The sequence below is a fragment of the Hyperolius riggenbachi genome, chromosome 3, assembly GCF_040937935.1.
Source record: "Hyperolius riggenbachi isolate aHypRig1 chromosome 3, aHypRig1.pri, whole genome shotgun sequence".
NCBI lineage: Eukaryota > Metazoa > Chordata > Amphibia > Anura > Hyperoliidae > Hyperolius > Hyperolius riggenbachi.
In genome coordinates this window covers 212,721,677-212,738,197 of record NC_090648.1, presented here as the reverse complement: position 1 = coordinate 212,738,197, position 16,521 = coordinate 212,721,677, and the positions used below count along the sequence as shown (strand labels likewise).

The 16,521-nt window shown below is 42.9% G+C and overlaps 1 protein-coding gene across 1 annotated transcript in view; it reads right to left on the bottom strand.

Moving 5' to 3' along the window:
• Window positions 1-8,997, bottom strand: part of LOC137563334 (synaptotagmin-4-like) — a 32,051-nt gene extending 23,054 nt beyond the window's left edge. The window contains exons 1-2 of the mRNA XM_068275670.1: window positions 8,323-8,997; window positions 5,109-5,956 (exon numbers count right to left, since the gene is read on the bottom strand). Coding sequence (XP_068131771.1) covers window positions 5,109-5,956; window positions 8,323-8,479 — 1,005 coding nt within the window. The 5' untranslated portion in view covers window positions 8,480-8,997. The remainder of the gene's footprint in view (window positions 1-5,108; window positions 5,957-8,322) is intronic.
• Between the last annotated feature and the right edge of the window lie 7,524 nt (window positions 8,998-16,521).

The following is a 16,521-nucleotide window of genomic DNA, read 5'->3' as shown; positions in this document are numbered from 1 at the left end:
CAGGCAGAGCTGAGATTCGAACCCTGGTCTCCTGTGTCAGCGGCAGAGCCCTTAAAGGGACTCCAAGCAGTGCCTGTGGATATGCCTTTAAGCATACCCACAACTAATTCATTACATCCTCACACCTACCAGCATGATGTTTGTAATTATATCCCCCTGGGTTCCTTATATTTCATTGCATTGTGCTGAATCGAGCTGCCAACTTTGGAGAAAAGTCGTCCTGTGGCCGTGATTTCGATCGTGAAAATATCAAAAACAACTAAACTAAAAGGCATAGAGCAGCCATTTATATATATTTGGAAAGAGGAGAAAAAGAGCTTTAAAATGATATGCATCTTTCCATAGTTACTGCACTGCTCAGAGTCCCTTTAACCATTATACCATCCAGCCACCGCTGACTTTGGAGAAAAGTCGTCCTGTGGCCGCGATTTCGATCGCGAAAATATCGAAAACTAAAAGGCATAGAGCAGCTGTTTATATATCATTGGAAAGAGGAGAAAGAGAGCTTTAAAATGATATGAATCTTTCCATAGTTACTGCACTGCTCAGAGTCCCTTTAACCATTATACCATCCAGCCACCGCTGACTTTGGAGAAAAGTCGTCCTGTGGCCGCGATTTCAATCGCGAAAATATCGAAAACTAAAAGGCATAGAGCAGCTGTTTATATATCATTGGAAAGAGGAGAAAGAGAGCTTTAAAATGATATGAATCTTTCCATAGCTACTGCACTGCTCAGAGTCCCTTTAACCATTATACCATCCAGCCACCGCTGACTTTGGAGAAAAGTCGTCCTGTGGCCGCAATTTCAATCGCGAAAATATCGAAAACTAAAAGGCATAGAGCAGCCGTTTAGATATCATTGGAAAGAGGAGAAAGAGAGCTTTAAAATGATATGCATCTTTCCATAGTTACTGCACTGCTCAGAGTCCCTTTAACCATTATACCATCCAGCCACCGCTGACAGGATGGCAAGGGCTGGTTTATGTGCTAATGGGGCCCCTTTGACTCTGAATGGGGCCCCAAGCGACTGCTTTTGTTGCCTGGTCGGTAATCCGGCCCTGACTCCAGTGACAGTAATGTAATAAAAAAAGTGTTTCACTTTTACAATAATTATATATAAATAATTTAGTCAGTGTTTGCCCGTTGTTAAATCTTTCCTCACCCTGATTTACATTCTGACATTTATCACATGGTGACATTTTTACTGCTTGCAGGTAATGTCAGTGGAAGAAGATGCTGCTTGCTTTTTTGGCAGTTGGAAACAGCTCTAAGCAGCTGTTTCCCACAATGCAACAAGGCTCTCACAGTGTGATGTCAGAATCATGCTCTTGACATCTCACCGTTTGTGAAAAGGATCCTTATGGGAAAGGGGGTATCAGCTACTGATTAAGATGAAGTTTGATTCTTGGTTACGGTTTCTCTTTAAGGTTAGGAAGGAATGGAGTTCAAACAAGGGTTAAAGTTAATGGGGGTGGTTAAAGCCAGGCGTTAGGAGAGGGTTAATGTTTAGAGGTGGTTAATATTAGATGAGAGAGAGGTCTTTCTATCTGGGTGATAGACAGGGTAAAGAGGGTTTTCTTACAGAGGACAAATCACAGTTAGCTGAAGAAAATATCATCATATAGCCAAGATGGCAGCCATCTAGGCACCCCAGCTGTGCCAATTGTGTCCAGCCATCAGATCTGGCATAATCACAAATCCCCCTATAACAAGTATAATCATCATACTATGTCCATCATATAACAAAAATCTATGCAGCCAAAATATCCAGTATATCCATGGATGGATACCTTAGGGCAGGGTTCTCAAACTAAATTTACCTGGGGGCCGCAGGAGGCAAAGTCAGGATGAGGCTGGGCCGCATAAGGAATTTCACAATCGCGGCTGTAATAAGTTGAATGTTTTAATATTTTAATCTTCGAGTGATCTAAATATTTGATGATTTGAGCTCTCTACATAGCTAGGGCCCTGCTGTGATGAGAAGGAGAATTATCTATATTGGATGTGACGAGATTGAGATATCAAAGCTATAGATCAATTATATATGTGATATTGATAAGCTTGATTGAAAAGAAATCTTTAATTATCTAGGATAGGGGAACTAGGCTGGAGTGGAAAATCTATAGACTATAGTCCTGCTCTCAGGAATTCTTTGCTTAACCATCCCCCCCAGTCAGAAGCTGGTCAAACAGCTGTATCTCATTATGTCTCTGGTCCAAAGCAGTACAATGAAGCTGTTAGAATTCTGGTTTTAACTAGTTTGACCATGCGCTTTGAGATAAATGAGGAGTTAGCTGAAACAGCTAGATTCAGTAGTCGACCAGTAGAGACTACAGCATTATTCGATTAGACCATCCAGAGATAGGATCGTAATGCATTATGGGACCCTCCCATTTCATAAGTAAGAACTTAGGCGGGAGAGAGGAGTCAGTTTTTCTTTCTTCCTTCAGCCTTTCACACTCACACACACACACATGCAAATTCACAAACGAGAACAATAGGCCTTTCCTTAATATACCTACAGATTACTCAGCAATTCAATTCAATTTGTTTATATATTTTGCAACTATATTTGTGATGTAATTAAGAATTGTACCTTATTGATTTATTTTTGAACATTCATGGAAGATCAATAATGCCTAATTAAACAACCACATCTTGTTAAAAGATTTATTCTGGTCTCCAAAAGACTTTGTTTTTAAACAACAAATCCCACATTTAACAGCGCCGCATCGCCGCCTCTGCCCGCCCCTCTCACTCTTCCTTCACAGAGAGGGGCGGAGAGAGGCGGCGATCCGTGCGGCGATTGACGTCAGGAGGGGCAGAGCTGAAGCTGAAAGCTCTGCCCCTTCCAGGAAATGTCGGCGGATTGCCCCCCGGGCGATTTGGGGGCTCTGCAGGCCTTATTTAGCGGCGGGGATGCGGCGGATTACTTGGGAGCACTGAAGCGAAATATAAGGAAGCTTTTGCCGGCGAGGGCCACAAAATATTGTATCGAGGGCCGCAAATGGCCCACGGGCCGCGAGTTTGAGACCCCTGCCTTAGGGGGTTTAGTTTATTAAACTCATTTTGGCAGGATTTTACTGCTTTAATACCTCAGAGATTCAACAAAAGTGCTACACAGCACAAAACAGCAATCAATCAAATACTCAATATCGGAAAGATAATTGATAAACTCTCGACCAGTCATGTTAGCGAATTTCAGTCGATTGTACAGAAATTGACTGGAGCCATTTTAGACTTCCTTCGATGCGAGATCAATTTTTTGTTTCCGAACACATGCTTTAGTACTGTTTAAAAGGAACCTGAAGTGTGAGACCTATGGAAGCTGCCATATGTACAGTATTTCCTTTTAAACAATACCAGTTGCCTGGCAGTCCTACTGATCTTTCTGGTAGGTAAGCTCTAAATCACACACCTGCAACAAGCATGCAGCTAATCTTGTCAGATTTGTCACTGACGTGATCTGCATGCTTGTTCAGGCTTAAAGTATTAGAGGCAGTGGATCAGCAGGACAGCCAGGCAATGTGCATTATTTAAAAGTAAATAAACATGTCAGCCTCCATATGCCTTTCACCTTGGGTTCCATTTAAACAAGTGTGTTAGAAAAACAGATCAATACATATTCAATCAGTATTCCTCACCCTTTTTTAAGGCATGAGCCTAAACTTTTGCAACACTGTCCATTCTTATTTTAGACATGACACTGTGATTCATAACTGACCAGCTAAAATCCTGACTTTTCCCTGCAGTAACTTTTATGCCTGGTACAGACCATGCAATTGCCCGTCAGATAGAGGGGTCAAGTAGATTATTTCCAATGGGTTGTATCTGATTTCCAATCAATTTTCTGATCAATTTTGTATGTGATCAGGAAATCTATCAGAAAACGATCAGAAATCAGATCGGACCTGTTGGAAATAATCTGTTCGACCCATCTATCTGATGGGAAATTGCATGGTCTGTACCAAGTCTCCAAATGTTCAGTAGCTGTTAGGGCCAATTTCCACAGGCAGTTGAACTGTGTGCTGAGCAAGCAGCTACAAGGCAGCAGTGAGTAATTACCAGGCAGCAGCAAGCAGTTGTGAGAGGCTTATCACTGCTTATCAGCTGCTTGGGGAAAAGGGGCCTTATGCTGGGCATACACGAGTCGACCTGGCGGCTCGATTAGCCGCCGGATCGATTCCCGCTCGTCCCCGCGGGCGCTCTTTATTTTCCGCTCACGGGGATTGAGCGGGGTATCGATCTGGCGGGTCATCGGACCTGTCGGAAATTATCAATCGAGCCATCAGCGGTTCGATTGATAAGGGCGCATCGGCCCGTGTATGCCCAGCATTAGGCTTCACACAGGCAGCTAGAAGGGGCATTTGGTGAGTATTCCTGCTGCTCACAGGCTACCCTTCAAATTGTCAGCAGTAGAGATTGTCAGAGAGATGCTAATAATTCCTTCTGGCATAGTTTCAATGCTCATTAAGGGCCCATTTCCATGGGCAGTTGAACTGTGTGCTCAGCAAGCAGTTACCAGGCGGCAGCAAGCATTTGTAAGTTTGAGAGGCTTTTCACTGCTTATCAACTGCTTGTTTAAAAGGGCCCTTAATGCAAATTGAATGCAGTATAGAATTAGGCCAATGCATTTCCTGTTGATTTGCTTATTTCAAGCTGCATACAATCTGCATTAAATGAGCATGCAAGCCAGAATTAGTATCTTATTAGAACATCTGTAACCCAAATGGATTAGGTGGAATAGCTCAATTCCTAATCTATCTGAATGCTGTTTGGCATATTGGGAATTGAGCTATTCAGCTTAATGCACACAAGGACACACACACGCACACGCGCACACACACACATGCACTATGAATAACCGGGGAAGCTGGGAGTAGTAATGCATTGCAGCACCCACCTCTTGTGTAAGTTTAGCCTAGTTCTCTGCAGCTTCTCATAATCTCTACTTTGAGCATGACTAGCTCATGTTCTACATCAAACATTGTTGTGGTTATTGTGCCACCATCTTTTTCATTCTATTTAAACAAGATAAAGTTTACAGTATTCTGTAGTATGTTTACGGCATGAAATTGAATAAACTGTGAACAGGAGCAGAACTGACCTTCTTGAGCTTCGTCTTGGGAACTGTCAGTTCTCTTGTAAGTTCTGATGTTGTTAGGCAGTGCCAGTCTACCTGGGAGAAAGGGAACACTAGTTCACCAAAAAAGCCTTCTCTGTGTGTACTCCGATCCCGGGAATATACAGCTAGCCTGAGAGTCCGTTCCCTCAGATCTTCTGGGCTATAGCTGATGAAAACAAACTTTTGCCCTCCATCTGAATCCTCTGTATGCCCATAGTGTGGTTCCATAAACCTAGGCAGAAGATAGGCCCTGACAAATGAGTCTCTCTTGCGAGAAAATCTTTTAGGCAGATTGGAGAAGCCAGTAACATTAACAGTGAGAGTTTCAGTGCTGAGTGAGTAATGAAGACTGAAATGCACCAGTGGCTGTGCCTTTTGTTTGACCCCAGATAATCCATCAGGCTCAGTGCGAGAAAGAGGCATTTTCACCAAACTAGCACGATCCTCCTGTAATGAATTATCACCGAAAAAAGTACTATGGCGCTTCAGAATACGCTTTGTCTTTGTTGGCACCTGGTAGAGGCTTGGCAGTGAAGCTCTAGCATAACTGCATCTGTCTAATATGGCATTTTGTTCATGCTGTGCTTGGTGTGCATCCGATGCTTTGGTTGAAGGCTCCAATGTCTGGTACTGATTTTGTGTGGTTACGGAAATTGACCTTTCAGAGTCATCAGATATCTCGATGTCTCCACAACCCTGTTGTACAAAATCTTTTCCATTGCCAACTGAAGATTGTTGCTTGCGGCTCTTGTGCCAACAGATGGCACAGCCCAATAGAAGACAGAAACATAGCAGCGCCAGGCCAGCTCCCAGGAGCACCTGCAAGTGAACTGAGCAAAGAAAAGGGAATTTACACACAGACAGTCTGAACACAGGTAATGGCATTTGGAGGAAAGAGAGGCGAGAGGAATATGGAGACTACCATGACTCACACAGTTTGTACTGTAATAATAATCACTACTGCGCTTCCTCCTTCCAGCCGGAAGGAGGAAGCGCCAGAGTGAGTGGTGGAACGTGGCCAACATGTCATCTGTGACGCAAATGGAACGCAGAGGATCCCACGGACTTATGGGTAAGTTAACCCCGTCTCCCGCGGTCACACCTGGTGGAATCAAGATTACCATTTCAATTCCGAGTAGCTACGTACATCGTAGCTACTCAGTGGTCCATCACTGAAACCAATGTTATTTACAGTATGGGTGTTCAAAGCCATGTGCAGAATTGATATATATTATGCCAAATAATTAGTGCCTAGACTAGAGTACTTCCTAAATGTTTTCTTTTAATAGCCCATTCATTTTAGTGAAGATTTTTTGCACAAGTGCTGCTGTTGATAAACAAAATATTACAGTTCTTTATACACCACTATATGGGTTTGCTTACCTGGGTACATTTGTATACATGTATGCATAGCATTTCACAGAATAAGGTAGACAAGATAATAAATTAAGATCTCTAACCTTGTGATTTAGTTATATAAGGATAAATGAAAATGTAATATACACACAAAAACAACAAAATATTCACATGGTCCACCATTACCATAAACTATTTATGTAAAACATGAATTAGCTACTAGGAAACTAAGCCTGATACTCACTCACCTTAGGTGTGTCAGATACAAAGGACATCTGTTACTATGAGCCTCACTGTGCCTTATTGCCAGAAGAAAGAGTCAGACAGTGCCCAATGTCTACAGATAACTAATAAGGCAAATCTTTTGCATTGAGGCATGTTGTTCCTTCTTTTTTTGCAACCAGGAGGCAGTTTTAAGGCTAGGACAGAAATTATGCTACTAAATTCCTTTGTCTTATGTCCTCCTTTTCTCTTTGTCTTAAAGGGACACTTAAGTCAAACAAAAAAAATGAGTTTTACTCACCTGGGGCTTGCAATAGCCCGCTGCAGCTGTCCAGTACCCTCGCCATCTCCCTCCGATCCTCCTGGCCCCGCCGGCAGCCACTTCCTGTTTCGGTGACAGGAGCTGACAGGCTGGGGACACGAGTGATTCTTCGCGTTCCTGGCCACAATAGCGCCATCTATGCTGCTATAGCATATATCATATACCATATAGCAGAATAGAGGGTGCTAATGTGTCTGGGAATGCGAAGAATCACTCGCGTCCTCAGCCTGTCAGCTCCTGTCACCGAAACAGGAAGTGGCTGCTGGCTGGGCCAGGAGGATCGGAGGGACACAGCAAGGGCACCGGACAGCTGCAGGGGGCTATTGGAAGCCCTAGGTGAGTAAAACTCATTTTTTTTGTTTGACTTAAGTGTCCCTTTAAGCTTACCTCCACTGTCTTATAAGTGCCACCTCTTTTCACAATCTTTCTGCATTAATTATAATTATGCTGCTTTAACAACATGCACCCTGAAAGCTCATGAGCCTTATGTGAGCAACTTCACAAGTCTGCTCTATAACCTACAGATTACCGTATATCATCTAACCCTTTGGAAGATAGGCTTTTAGGTTTTTCCCTAAATACAGGTTTTAGCTCTGTAGCATTTCAAATAGACCATTTACATTTGCAGACCCGATGTAATATGCAGGATAAATAACAAAATGTAAACACAGCACAAACAGGCATAAAAACCCTGTATCATAGTTAGCAGCCAATCTGATTCATAAAGGTTAATGATGGAGAAGTCTAGGTGCAAAGACTGTTGGTCCATCCTGACAACATATGCCTTGCATCACTTGATTTGTTCACTGCCATTTATATAACTACACAAACATTTTTCTGCTCCTTGTAGTTATATAATGTATATTGTATCTGGCAGCATATTATTTGTACAGGAGATACTAGTAAATTAGCCATCAGTATTGTCAACACACACGACACAAAACATGCAGACATATATATTAATATTTTCAATTTCAGAAAATTTAGATTAGAAATTGTGAGAGAAATTTAAGTTATATAATGCAAGAAAAAAATGTATTTTAAATTCATTATTTTGGGGGTGGGTTTTTTTTTAATAAAAAGACAAATAAATAGAAGACCATGCTGAAATGAAAGCAGTTAGTGGGGAATGGGGAAAAAAGACAGACAGTCCAAATGTGGAATGTGGAATACAACTAGTATGACTGACAGATTAGACAACAGGAACAAGCAAGAAAGTGAGAAATAAGCAAAATAAATGTCTAAGCTGAAAAAGACAGACAGACCTACAAGTGATATAAATAAAGAGATGTTCACCTTCTTGTTGTTTATTGAGAAGAACTTGGATCAGCAGCCAGATGAAGAGAAAGACTACCACACCCTCAATCATACCCTTGGAGCAGAAGAAGATAACTGAGTGGCATACAGCCTGTGGGGATGCTTGTTCCTCTGCCATTCTACCATTACTGTCCATAATTCTTCACTGTTCTGTAATTGTACCAGATATGGTCCTCAGAGGAATAAAATACATTCTCCACGCTGTGGTCAGCTTCATGACAATCCGATTCAGAATTTCAGCCTACTCTTTCGGGGATGATTAGTGACTTGCTGTGGCACTTGCAACCCTCAGCAAAACGTACCACAATCATTTTTATAAATCCAGATATCTACAAACTCGGCAGAGGTCACCTTGTCAGAAGCCGATAATGCCAGTAGCCACTAGGCCGCTCTACCAAGGACTGAAGTTCCTCTGTCTTTCCAGGGCTGCACAATGTTGTCGGTTACCGTATTTCAACTGCATTGGAGAAGGAGGGTAGAGAAGAAGTGCCCTCCCTTTGACAGTATCCTAAGTGCATCCTCGACCATCACAAAAGAAGTTGTCATATTTCGGTAGTGATCATTTTTGTATAATTTCTGAATCTAGAGCTTTGGAAGATCCAAAGCAATCAGCAACGGTCAAAACACCAAAAAATAAACCTGAACGGTAATTGTTCCTGTTCCCTCACTGCATTGTCAAAATTAATTTGCTTTTTGGAAGCAGTCAAGCAAATCCAAGACTCCATTAACCCATCTGCAGCCAGATGGCACTGCACAGTACAACACTTCACATCTTAACCTAATTGCTGTAAGAAGCTTTAAACTGACACGAATCAGAAAACGTAATGTGAAATGTTAGTTCTATTTTCAAAGAGTAAGGAAAAAATAGATTAACATTATTGAGCCATGGAAGCTGGAAATGCTCATTTCTCATCTTTCCATATATTGGTGTAGAAATTACATGCAAGCTGACATTCCAGGTGTTTATTTAAAATAATGCTATATCCCTGTGTGGTATGCTATTCAAATTTTCTCAAATACTTTCTGAATCACTGCCCCAGAGAATGAGTCTGCTGATCAGGTGTTCTGACACAACTGACCATGATTGTTGCAGGTTTGTCCCAGAGCAGTGGGGTCCTGAGGCTGTGTCATCCTGTGGCACAAGCCCCAAACTATTACCAGGGTACTCTGAATATCACATCCCGTCCTGCAGAGCGCACACTGAAGCATGCCAGGAATGCCAAGCAGTACGGTGATTGCCAGTGGTCCTGAATATCCCCCTCTCCCTGCAGAGCAGATGCAGGAGGCGGCCAGCCAATATAATTCCATCTCCAATTTCTGTTTGCGTCTTGCACTGATGTCTGCAATATTCTGGGTTCATCAGACACCTCCCTGCATCATGATCATATGAAACCAGGGTGAGAAGCCAAGCAGGGAACAGGAGGCTTGGGACTAAGAAGATGGTAAACAGTGGTGAGAGGTGCAAACAGGAAAGGCCCAGGAAAACACTATGCTCCACTGCCAGGTCTGCAGGGAGCCCAGAAGTAATATAAGAAGGGGCTCTATGTGTGTGTGTGTGTGGGGGGGGGGGGGGGGGATGCTACACTGATGGTACTAGAATGGGCACTTTAATGGGAAGAAACAAGGAGGGCAGCATATGATGGGAAGCAATATAAGGAGGGCATTATGAGGGGAAGTCAGTGGTACAGTGATAGGGGGTGCAAAGGTTTTAACTGCACCTGGGCCTCGGAACCAAAGGGCCCACCTAGGTCCCTCCTTTAGCTGCTGCATCAGGTCTTTATTGGTGCTATAGTGATAATGATCACTTTTGTATGTGACTGAAATAGTGGTAGTCATTATTATTATTATTATTATTATTATTATTTAGTATTTATATAGCGCCGACATATTACGCAGCGCTGTACAGTGTATATATATATATATATATATATATATATATATATTGTCTCGTCACTAACTGTCCCTCAAAGGAGCTCACAATCTAATCCCTACCATTGCCATATGTCTATATTATGTAGTGTAAGTACTGTAGTCTAGGGCCAATTTTTAGGGGGAGCCAATTAACTTATCTGTATGTTTTTTGGAATGTGGGAGGAAACCGGAGTGCCCGGAGGAAACCCCCAGGGACCCATCGCTGCAAGGCGAGAGAGCTAACCACTACGCCACCGTGCTGCCCGAGTCATCACAAATTGTTCCATCTCAGCAGGGATGATCGTAGTCAGCCAACTTCGCTACGCTGGAACTACGCTTAGTTTTATGCAATTACGCTTCGCCAAACTACGGCTTCGAAATCAAATATTCGCTTCGTATGCATTTCGTAGAATACACGTTAAAATAGTGTTTGCGGATGCTTATGCCTGTATGCAGAACATTTTACACATTAATTCCTCTTTAGATGCTTATCCCGGGAAGTCTTCTATGCGTACATTCCCCTTTCCAATGCATAAATTTGTAAGCATACAATCGTACGCGGAAAAATAGACGCAAGTAATGCATACGTAGTTCACTACGCAATACACATGTTAACTACGCATAGTAAGCGCAAGCTACGCGTAGCGGTACTTTGCTACACGTAAATTCGTAAGCGTAGTTCTGCAACTTCACCTACAAACTAGGATGCGTAGATGCAAACTACAATGCGTAAATTCGCACTGGCGTAGTTTCTGCTCATCTCTGCATCTCAGTGCTTACACCTTTCTCATACCTTTGCAAACACCTTTAGGAACACCTTTCTAACTCTCACACCATTGCAAACTATGCATTCAGATGAGATGAGATGCACCTGCATGGTGTATTTCTCTAGGTGGAAGATGGTAATCTAAGGTCTTGGTAGTATACGAATATGGCTGCCCTCATAATGAAGGAAGTTTACCCAAGTATTTAGGTATATTTCATGGTATCCTTAAACACAATACGATAATCATTTGATATAACCCTTTTCACCCAGTTCAGGCAACAATCTCATGTCTATGCTTCATTTTACAATCACCAAGAAGATTGTTATTAGGAGAACAATTAAGGCCCCTTTTACACTTGGCCACATTCTTTGCCTTGCGTTAACATTTCTGCACGCAGGGTAATTCAACAGCAAAGAAAGTGTAGGGACCTAGTACAAACCGCATTGCGTCATATTGTGCAGAAGTGACCGATTTGCAGCCCACCTGCCACAAAGTCAACATCGCATTTCCGTTGGACTTCCGCATTGACCGCATCTAAGTCAATGGGTGACTCAGGAACTTTAAATACGTTGTGGCGTGCATGCGTAGAATGATGCAAATATGAAGGGGAAACTGGTAATCCCAGTCCAGCAGGGAGTACATGACTGGGCGATTGGCAACGGAGGGTGTGCATGGTCATATGAATCTATTTTTTTGGGGAGGGTAAAGCATCGCACCGCAACGCTCTGACCAGCTGTAAAACCAGCCTAAAGGTACAGTATCTACAAACACACCAATAGTGTTGCCAATCAGGATTGAGCTAAATTCTGCAGGCGACACTGTGGGAGACGAGTGCAGTATAGACACATTGCTCTGATATACAGTACCATGTTATGAAGAGGAATGATAGCACAGCGCATGATGGAACCACTTCCAACCAGTGGAGTAAGGAGGGGAACAATGTGCTTTGGGTTACAGTGATTTAATGTTCTGGCCTGCTGGATCATTAATTGAGCTCAGGGGAACTTGTACACACCCTGGATTCTTGGCCAACACGACCTTGGCTGAGTTCCATCTAACAATAGTGAAGTAAAAGCAAAGTATTTTTTTTTTTACATATCTGGACACATCAATGTTTTATATTCAAGTAGTAAAAATAAAGGTGATGTAATTGGCCAAAAAATTAGTTTTCAATCATTTAGCATCAAAAACTGATTTCCTTCTGTACAACCACCTCAAGTAGGCATTTCTTATAACTGCCAACTCGTTTCTAATAGGGATGCTCGTTCGGATTCGCGGAAATGCAATTTCTGAATTTCCGATTGGAAATTGTATTTCCACATCGAAATTCGGAAATCGGTAATGGAAGTGCGTTAGGCGGATTTTCGCTGAAATCTCGGAAATTTCTCCCGACTTTAACATCAATTTTCTCAAAAACTACAAGGTCTTTTTTAAATGTTTTTTTCCTCTTGTTCCTTCTTTTCTGCTCAACATTCCCTGCAAATTTGGTGTTTCTAGCACCTATGGGGGATTTGCTATTAACCTCTAAAGCCGGCATCATACCGCATAGCGGTTCCAATGTGGATTTTTTTTCCTCTTGTTTCCACTTGTCTGCTTAACATACCCTGAAAATTTGGTGTTTGTAGAACCTATGGGGGCTTTGCTTTCAACCGCCAAAATTGGTCACTGTTGACTGTAATGTAAAATGCAGAAATTTTGCATTACCGATATGCGGTGATATGACAATTTTAGAGGTTAATATCAAAGCCCCTATAGAAGCTAGAACACCAAATTTTCAGAGAACGTTGAGCAGACAAATGGAAACAAGAGGAAGAAAATATTTCAAAAAGACTTTGTAGTTTTTGAGAAAATCGATGTTAAAGTCGTCAGAAATTACCGCTGAAAGCCGCATTGGAACTGCTATGCGGTATGACACCAACTTTAGAGGTTAATAGCAAAGCCCCCATAGGTGCTAGAAACACAAATTTTTCAGGAAATGTTAAGCAGAGGAAAAAAAAATCTTTCAAAAAGACCTTGTAGTTTCTGAAAAAATCAATGTTAAAGTCGGCGGAAATTACTGCGAAAATCCGCATTGGAATGCGGAAATCGTTAGCGGAAAGCAGAAATGTTAGCGGTAATTACCGGTAGTAATGGCGGAATGCGGATTTTCAGCAGAAACGGAAATTGGCATTGCCGACCATCCCTAGTTTCTAAGTAAGGTAGGTAAGGAAACTGCTACAATCCCTTTTCCTGTAGTCCAGTATAGTATTCAGATATTCTCTGCCACAATCAGGGCCTGGACAAGGTTCTCCAGCACTAGAGTTCTCCAGTACCAAAAGGCGCACCTACCCCCAAAATTGTCCCTGCCCCAGTATAGGTAGCAAATGTGCCCCCAAGTATTAGGAAGACCACTGCCCTTTTCATCTAGCCAGATTTGCCCACAGTATTAGGTAGGTCACCCCTCCAGTATATGTAGCCAGATGTGCTCCCAGTATTAGGTAGCCACCCCCTTGGAAAAATAGCCAGATGTGCACCCAGTGTTAGGAAGCCTCCTCCCCAGTGTAGATAGGCAAATGTGCCCCCAGTGTTAGGCAGCCTCCCAGAATAGGTAGCCAGATGTGTCCCCAGTATTAGGTACCCCCCCTCCCAGTATAGATAGTCAGATGTACCTCCCAGTGGTAGATAGCCCCCCCCTCAGTATAAAGAACCAGATGTGTCCCCAGTATTAGGTACCCCCCACCCCCAGTATAGTCAGGTGTACCTCCCAGTGATAGATACCCCCCAAGTATAAAGAATCAGAGGTGTCTCCAGTATTAGGTATCCCCCCCCTCCTCCCCAGTATAGTCAGATGTACCTCCCAGTGGTAGAAAGCCCCCCCCCCAATATAAAGAATCAGATGTGCCCCCAAGATTAGGTAGGCTCTCAGCCCCCCAGCAAAGATAGCAAGATGTACCCCCTAAGATAGGATTGGGCGGCCTTCCCCCCTAATATAGCCAGATTTGCCCCCCAGGATTAGGTAGCCCCCCAATATAGATAGCCAGATGTGCACCCGTGGATTAGGTACCCCCATATAGATACCAGATGTGCCCTACAGGAGTAAGTAGCTCCCACCCAAAGAATAGATAGCCAGATGTGCCCCCCAAGGTCAGGTAAACTGCCCCCAGGATTAGGTAGCCCCCCCCCCCCCAATATGCAGGGCGGTGTGGAGCGGAAATTAAGGGTACAACTCACCTGTCAGCACCAGCGGGAACTTCAGCACGTCTACTCCAGGTTGCTGCACAGTTCAGCGACTCCTCCAGTGGTGCAATAATGAGAGGTGTAACTGGAGGGCATCAGAGAGGAGGCGCTGAACTGTGTGATGTGGAAGAGACATGCTGAAGTTCTCAGCGGAGGTGATATGGGAGTTGTTCTCATCACAGAAAGCCAAATCGGGCACAAACCATTAGTATAAGAATGAAAAAGACTAGGGGAAAGTGTAGGGCCCTTTATGTAGCCTTTTGTCTGCAAAGAGTATAGGAATACATCTCTTGACAACATCAATTCTATGATTAAACAACAAGCGACACCCATGCTAACCTAGAAATAAAAAACATATATAAGTAGATAAAATACTAGTTCTACTTATATAACAGATGTATTGTGCTATCCACGTAATGATTCCTGAGAATTTTATAAAGGAAAAGCAGAAAATCCTATTCTAGGCAGTGGCCATTTTGACAAGCTAATGCTGACATCATATCCTCCCTGACTCTTGTTTTCCCCCCTCCCTTCTATTGCTCATTGTGTATTCATTAGCTGCCCTCCTCCCAGAGTCTTCAGACACTCCCACTGAGGTGTATACTAACAACTGCACTGTCTTTTTATTTACTCTTCTAATCGCTGAGTCACCTCAGCCTTTCTTGTAAACACAAGTGATTAGAGGGCGTTTCTGATAAGCAGCTAGGCAGGGAAATAAATGGAAGAGGAGGAATATATTATAGATAAAAAAGAACCCCCAGAATGCAACTGAATGGATGGCAATGGCAATTAAAGGGCCAGTGCTCCTAAGGTATGTGTTGACTCCAAACTATAACAGCAGAAAAAGTTTTGCAAGTTTTGAATGCAGGATTAGCATCTTTATCACTTAATACACTCAGACCAGTTGCTGTTGAAACTTGATTTTTATGGGGATGATACCACTTTAAACTGATGGAAATAGGTGATGATGAAATTCACCGGCCCTTTATTAAAGCTATGTCTTCTGGAATTGTTTCCCTGCTGAGTATTTGAAAGCAAAGTATAATATATAATAATATAATATCCTATCTCTGGACAGGGCTTTGTTTTGAGCCCTTTGGACCAAGTCCCTGGAATACACCCATTGTATAAAGTGTTCTCTCAAAACAGAATACTTGTGCACTGTGAATTCGTACATAAAATAGTTCCTCCGAGCTCTACGGTGAGCCTGGAGGAACTGCTCTTTCACAAGGAATTTATACATTTTGTTCCTGAAAGCCTTCAAACGTAATGTCTGATGCAAGGAAGAAACCTCCTGAAAGGTCTCCTAACAATGTTCTAATCTGATATGGTGCACCTGATTCTGCTTTTGAAGATTTGAGGTAGTGATACATTTAGGGATACACTTTTTCCACATGCAAATTTTGCATTCGCATTTACATTATATAACAGAATGTACATTTGAAGTGTTGCATGACATGGCATTTCTTTATGAATATTGATGAAATGAAGATGCAATAGCAGTATGCTGAACAAACAAAAATATTTATGGGATGCATTAACCATTTCATATTTATATATCTACTGAAGACCCTTGGGTGGATTGGCTGCTTCACTACACACAGTCTATGCCAGCCTTTCTCAACCTTTCTACCCTGGAGGAACCCTGCAAATAACTTTCCCAGAACGTCATTTCGGACAGCACCCCTGGATGAGACTTGTCTCCCTCCCCACTGTGGACAGGAAACTGCTAAAAGAAGAATTTGCATAAGCAATAGGCAGCCACATATAAGATACTACACCTACCACAGTGTGAGAAAACGCGGAAAAGCCGCCGCGTGTGCTGAAAGCAAGGTGGCTGATTCCGCGTCCAACGCAGCGGTTTGCACGCGTAGGCACGCGTCTGATAGTGTGGCAGAACGCAGAAAAGCCGCCGCATGTTCTAACAGCAAAGCGGCTGTTTCCGCGTCCAAGGTGGCGGTTTGTACGGAATGGCTGGGTCTGTTAGTCCACATAGATGGATGAAGAGCTACGCGCGCGCGGGCCAGAAGTCAGGACCTTTATACCAGCAGGGGAAGTGTCAGCTGATCAGGACGATCAGCTGATTCCTGCTGGACTCATGATTGGCTGAGTGGCTCGGGCGGGGCAGCAGAGTTCAGCTACTATATATTCTGCTTGCTTGTCAGTTGCTGGTTGTCTGCCATTGCAAACACTTTGTGGAAGCATTCAGACCATAGTCAGATCCTTACAGTGTGTTTGAACCAGGTGGACCTGGGAATTCACACTGAGCCAGATTACCTTGTAC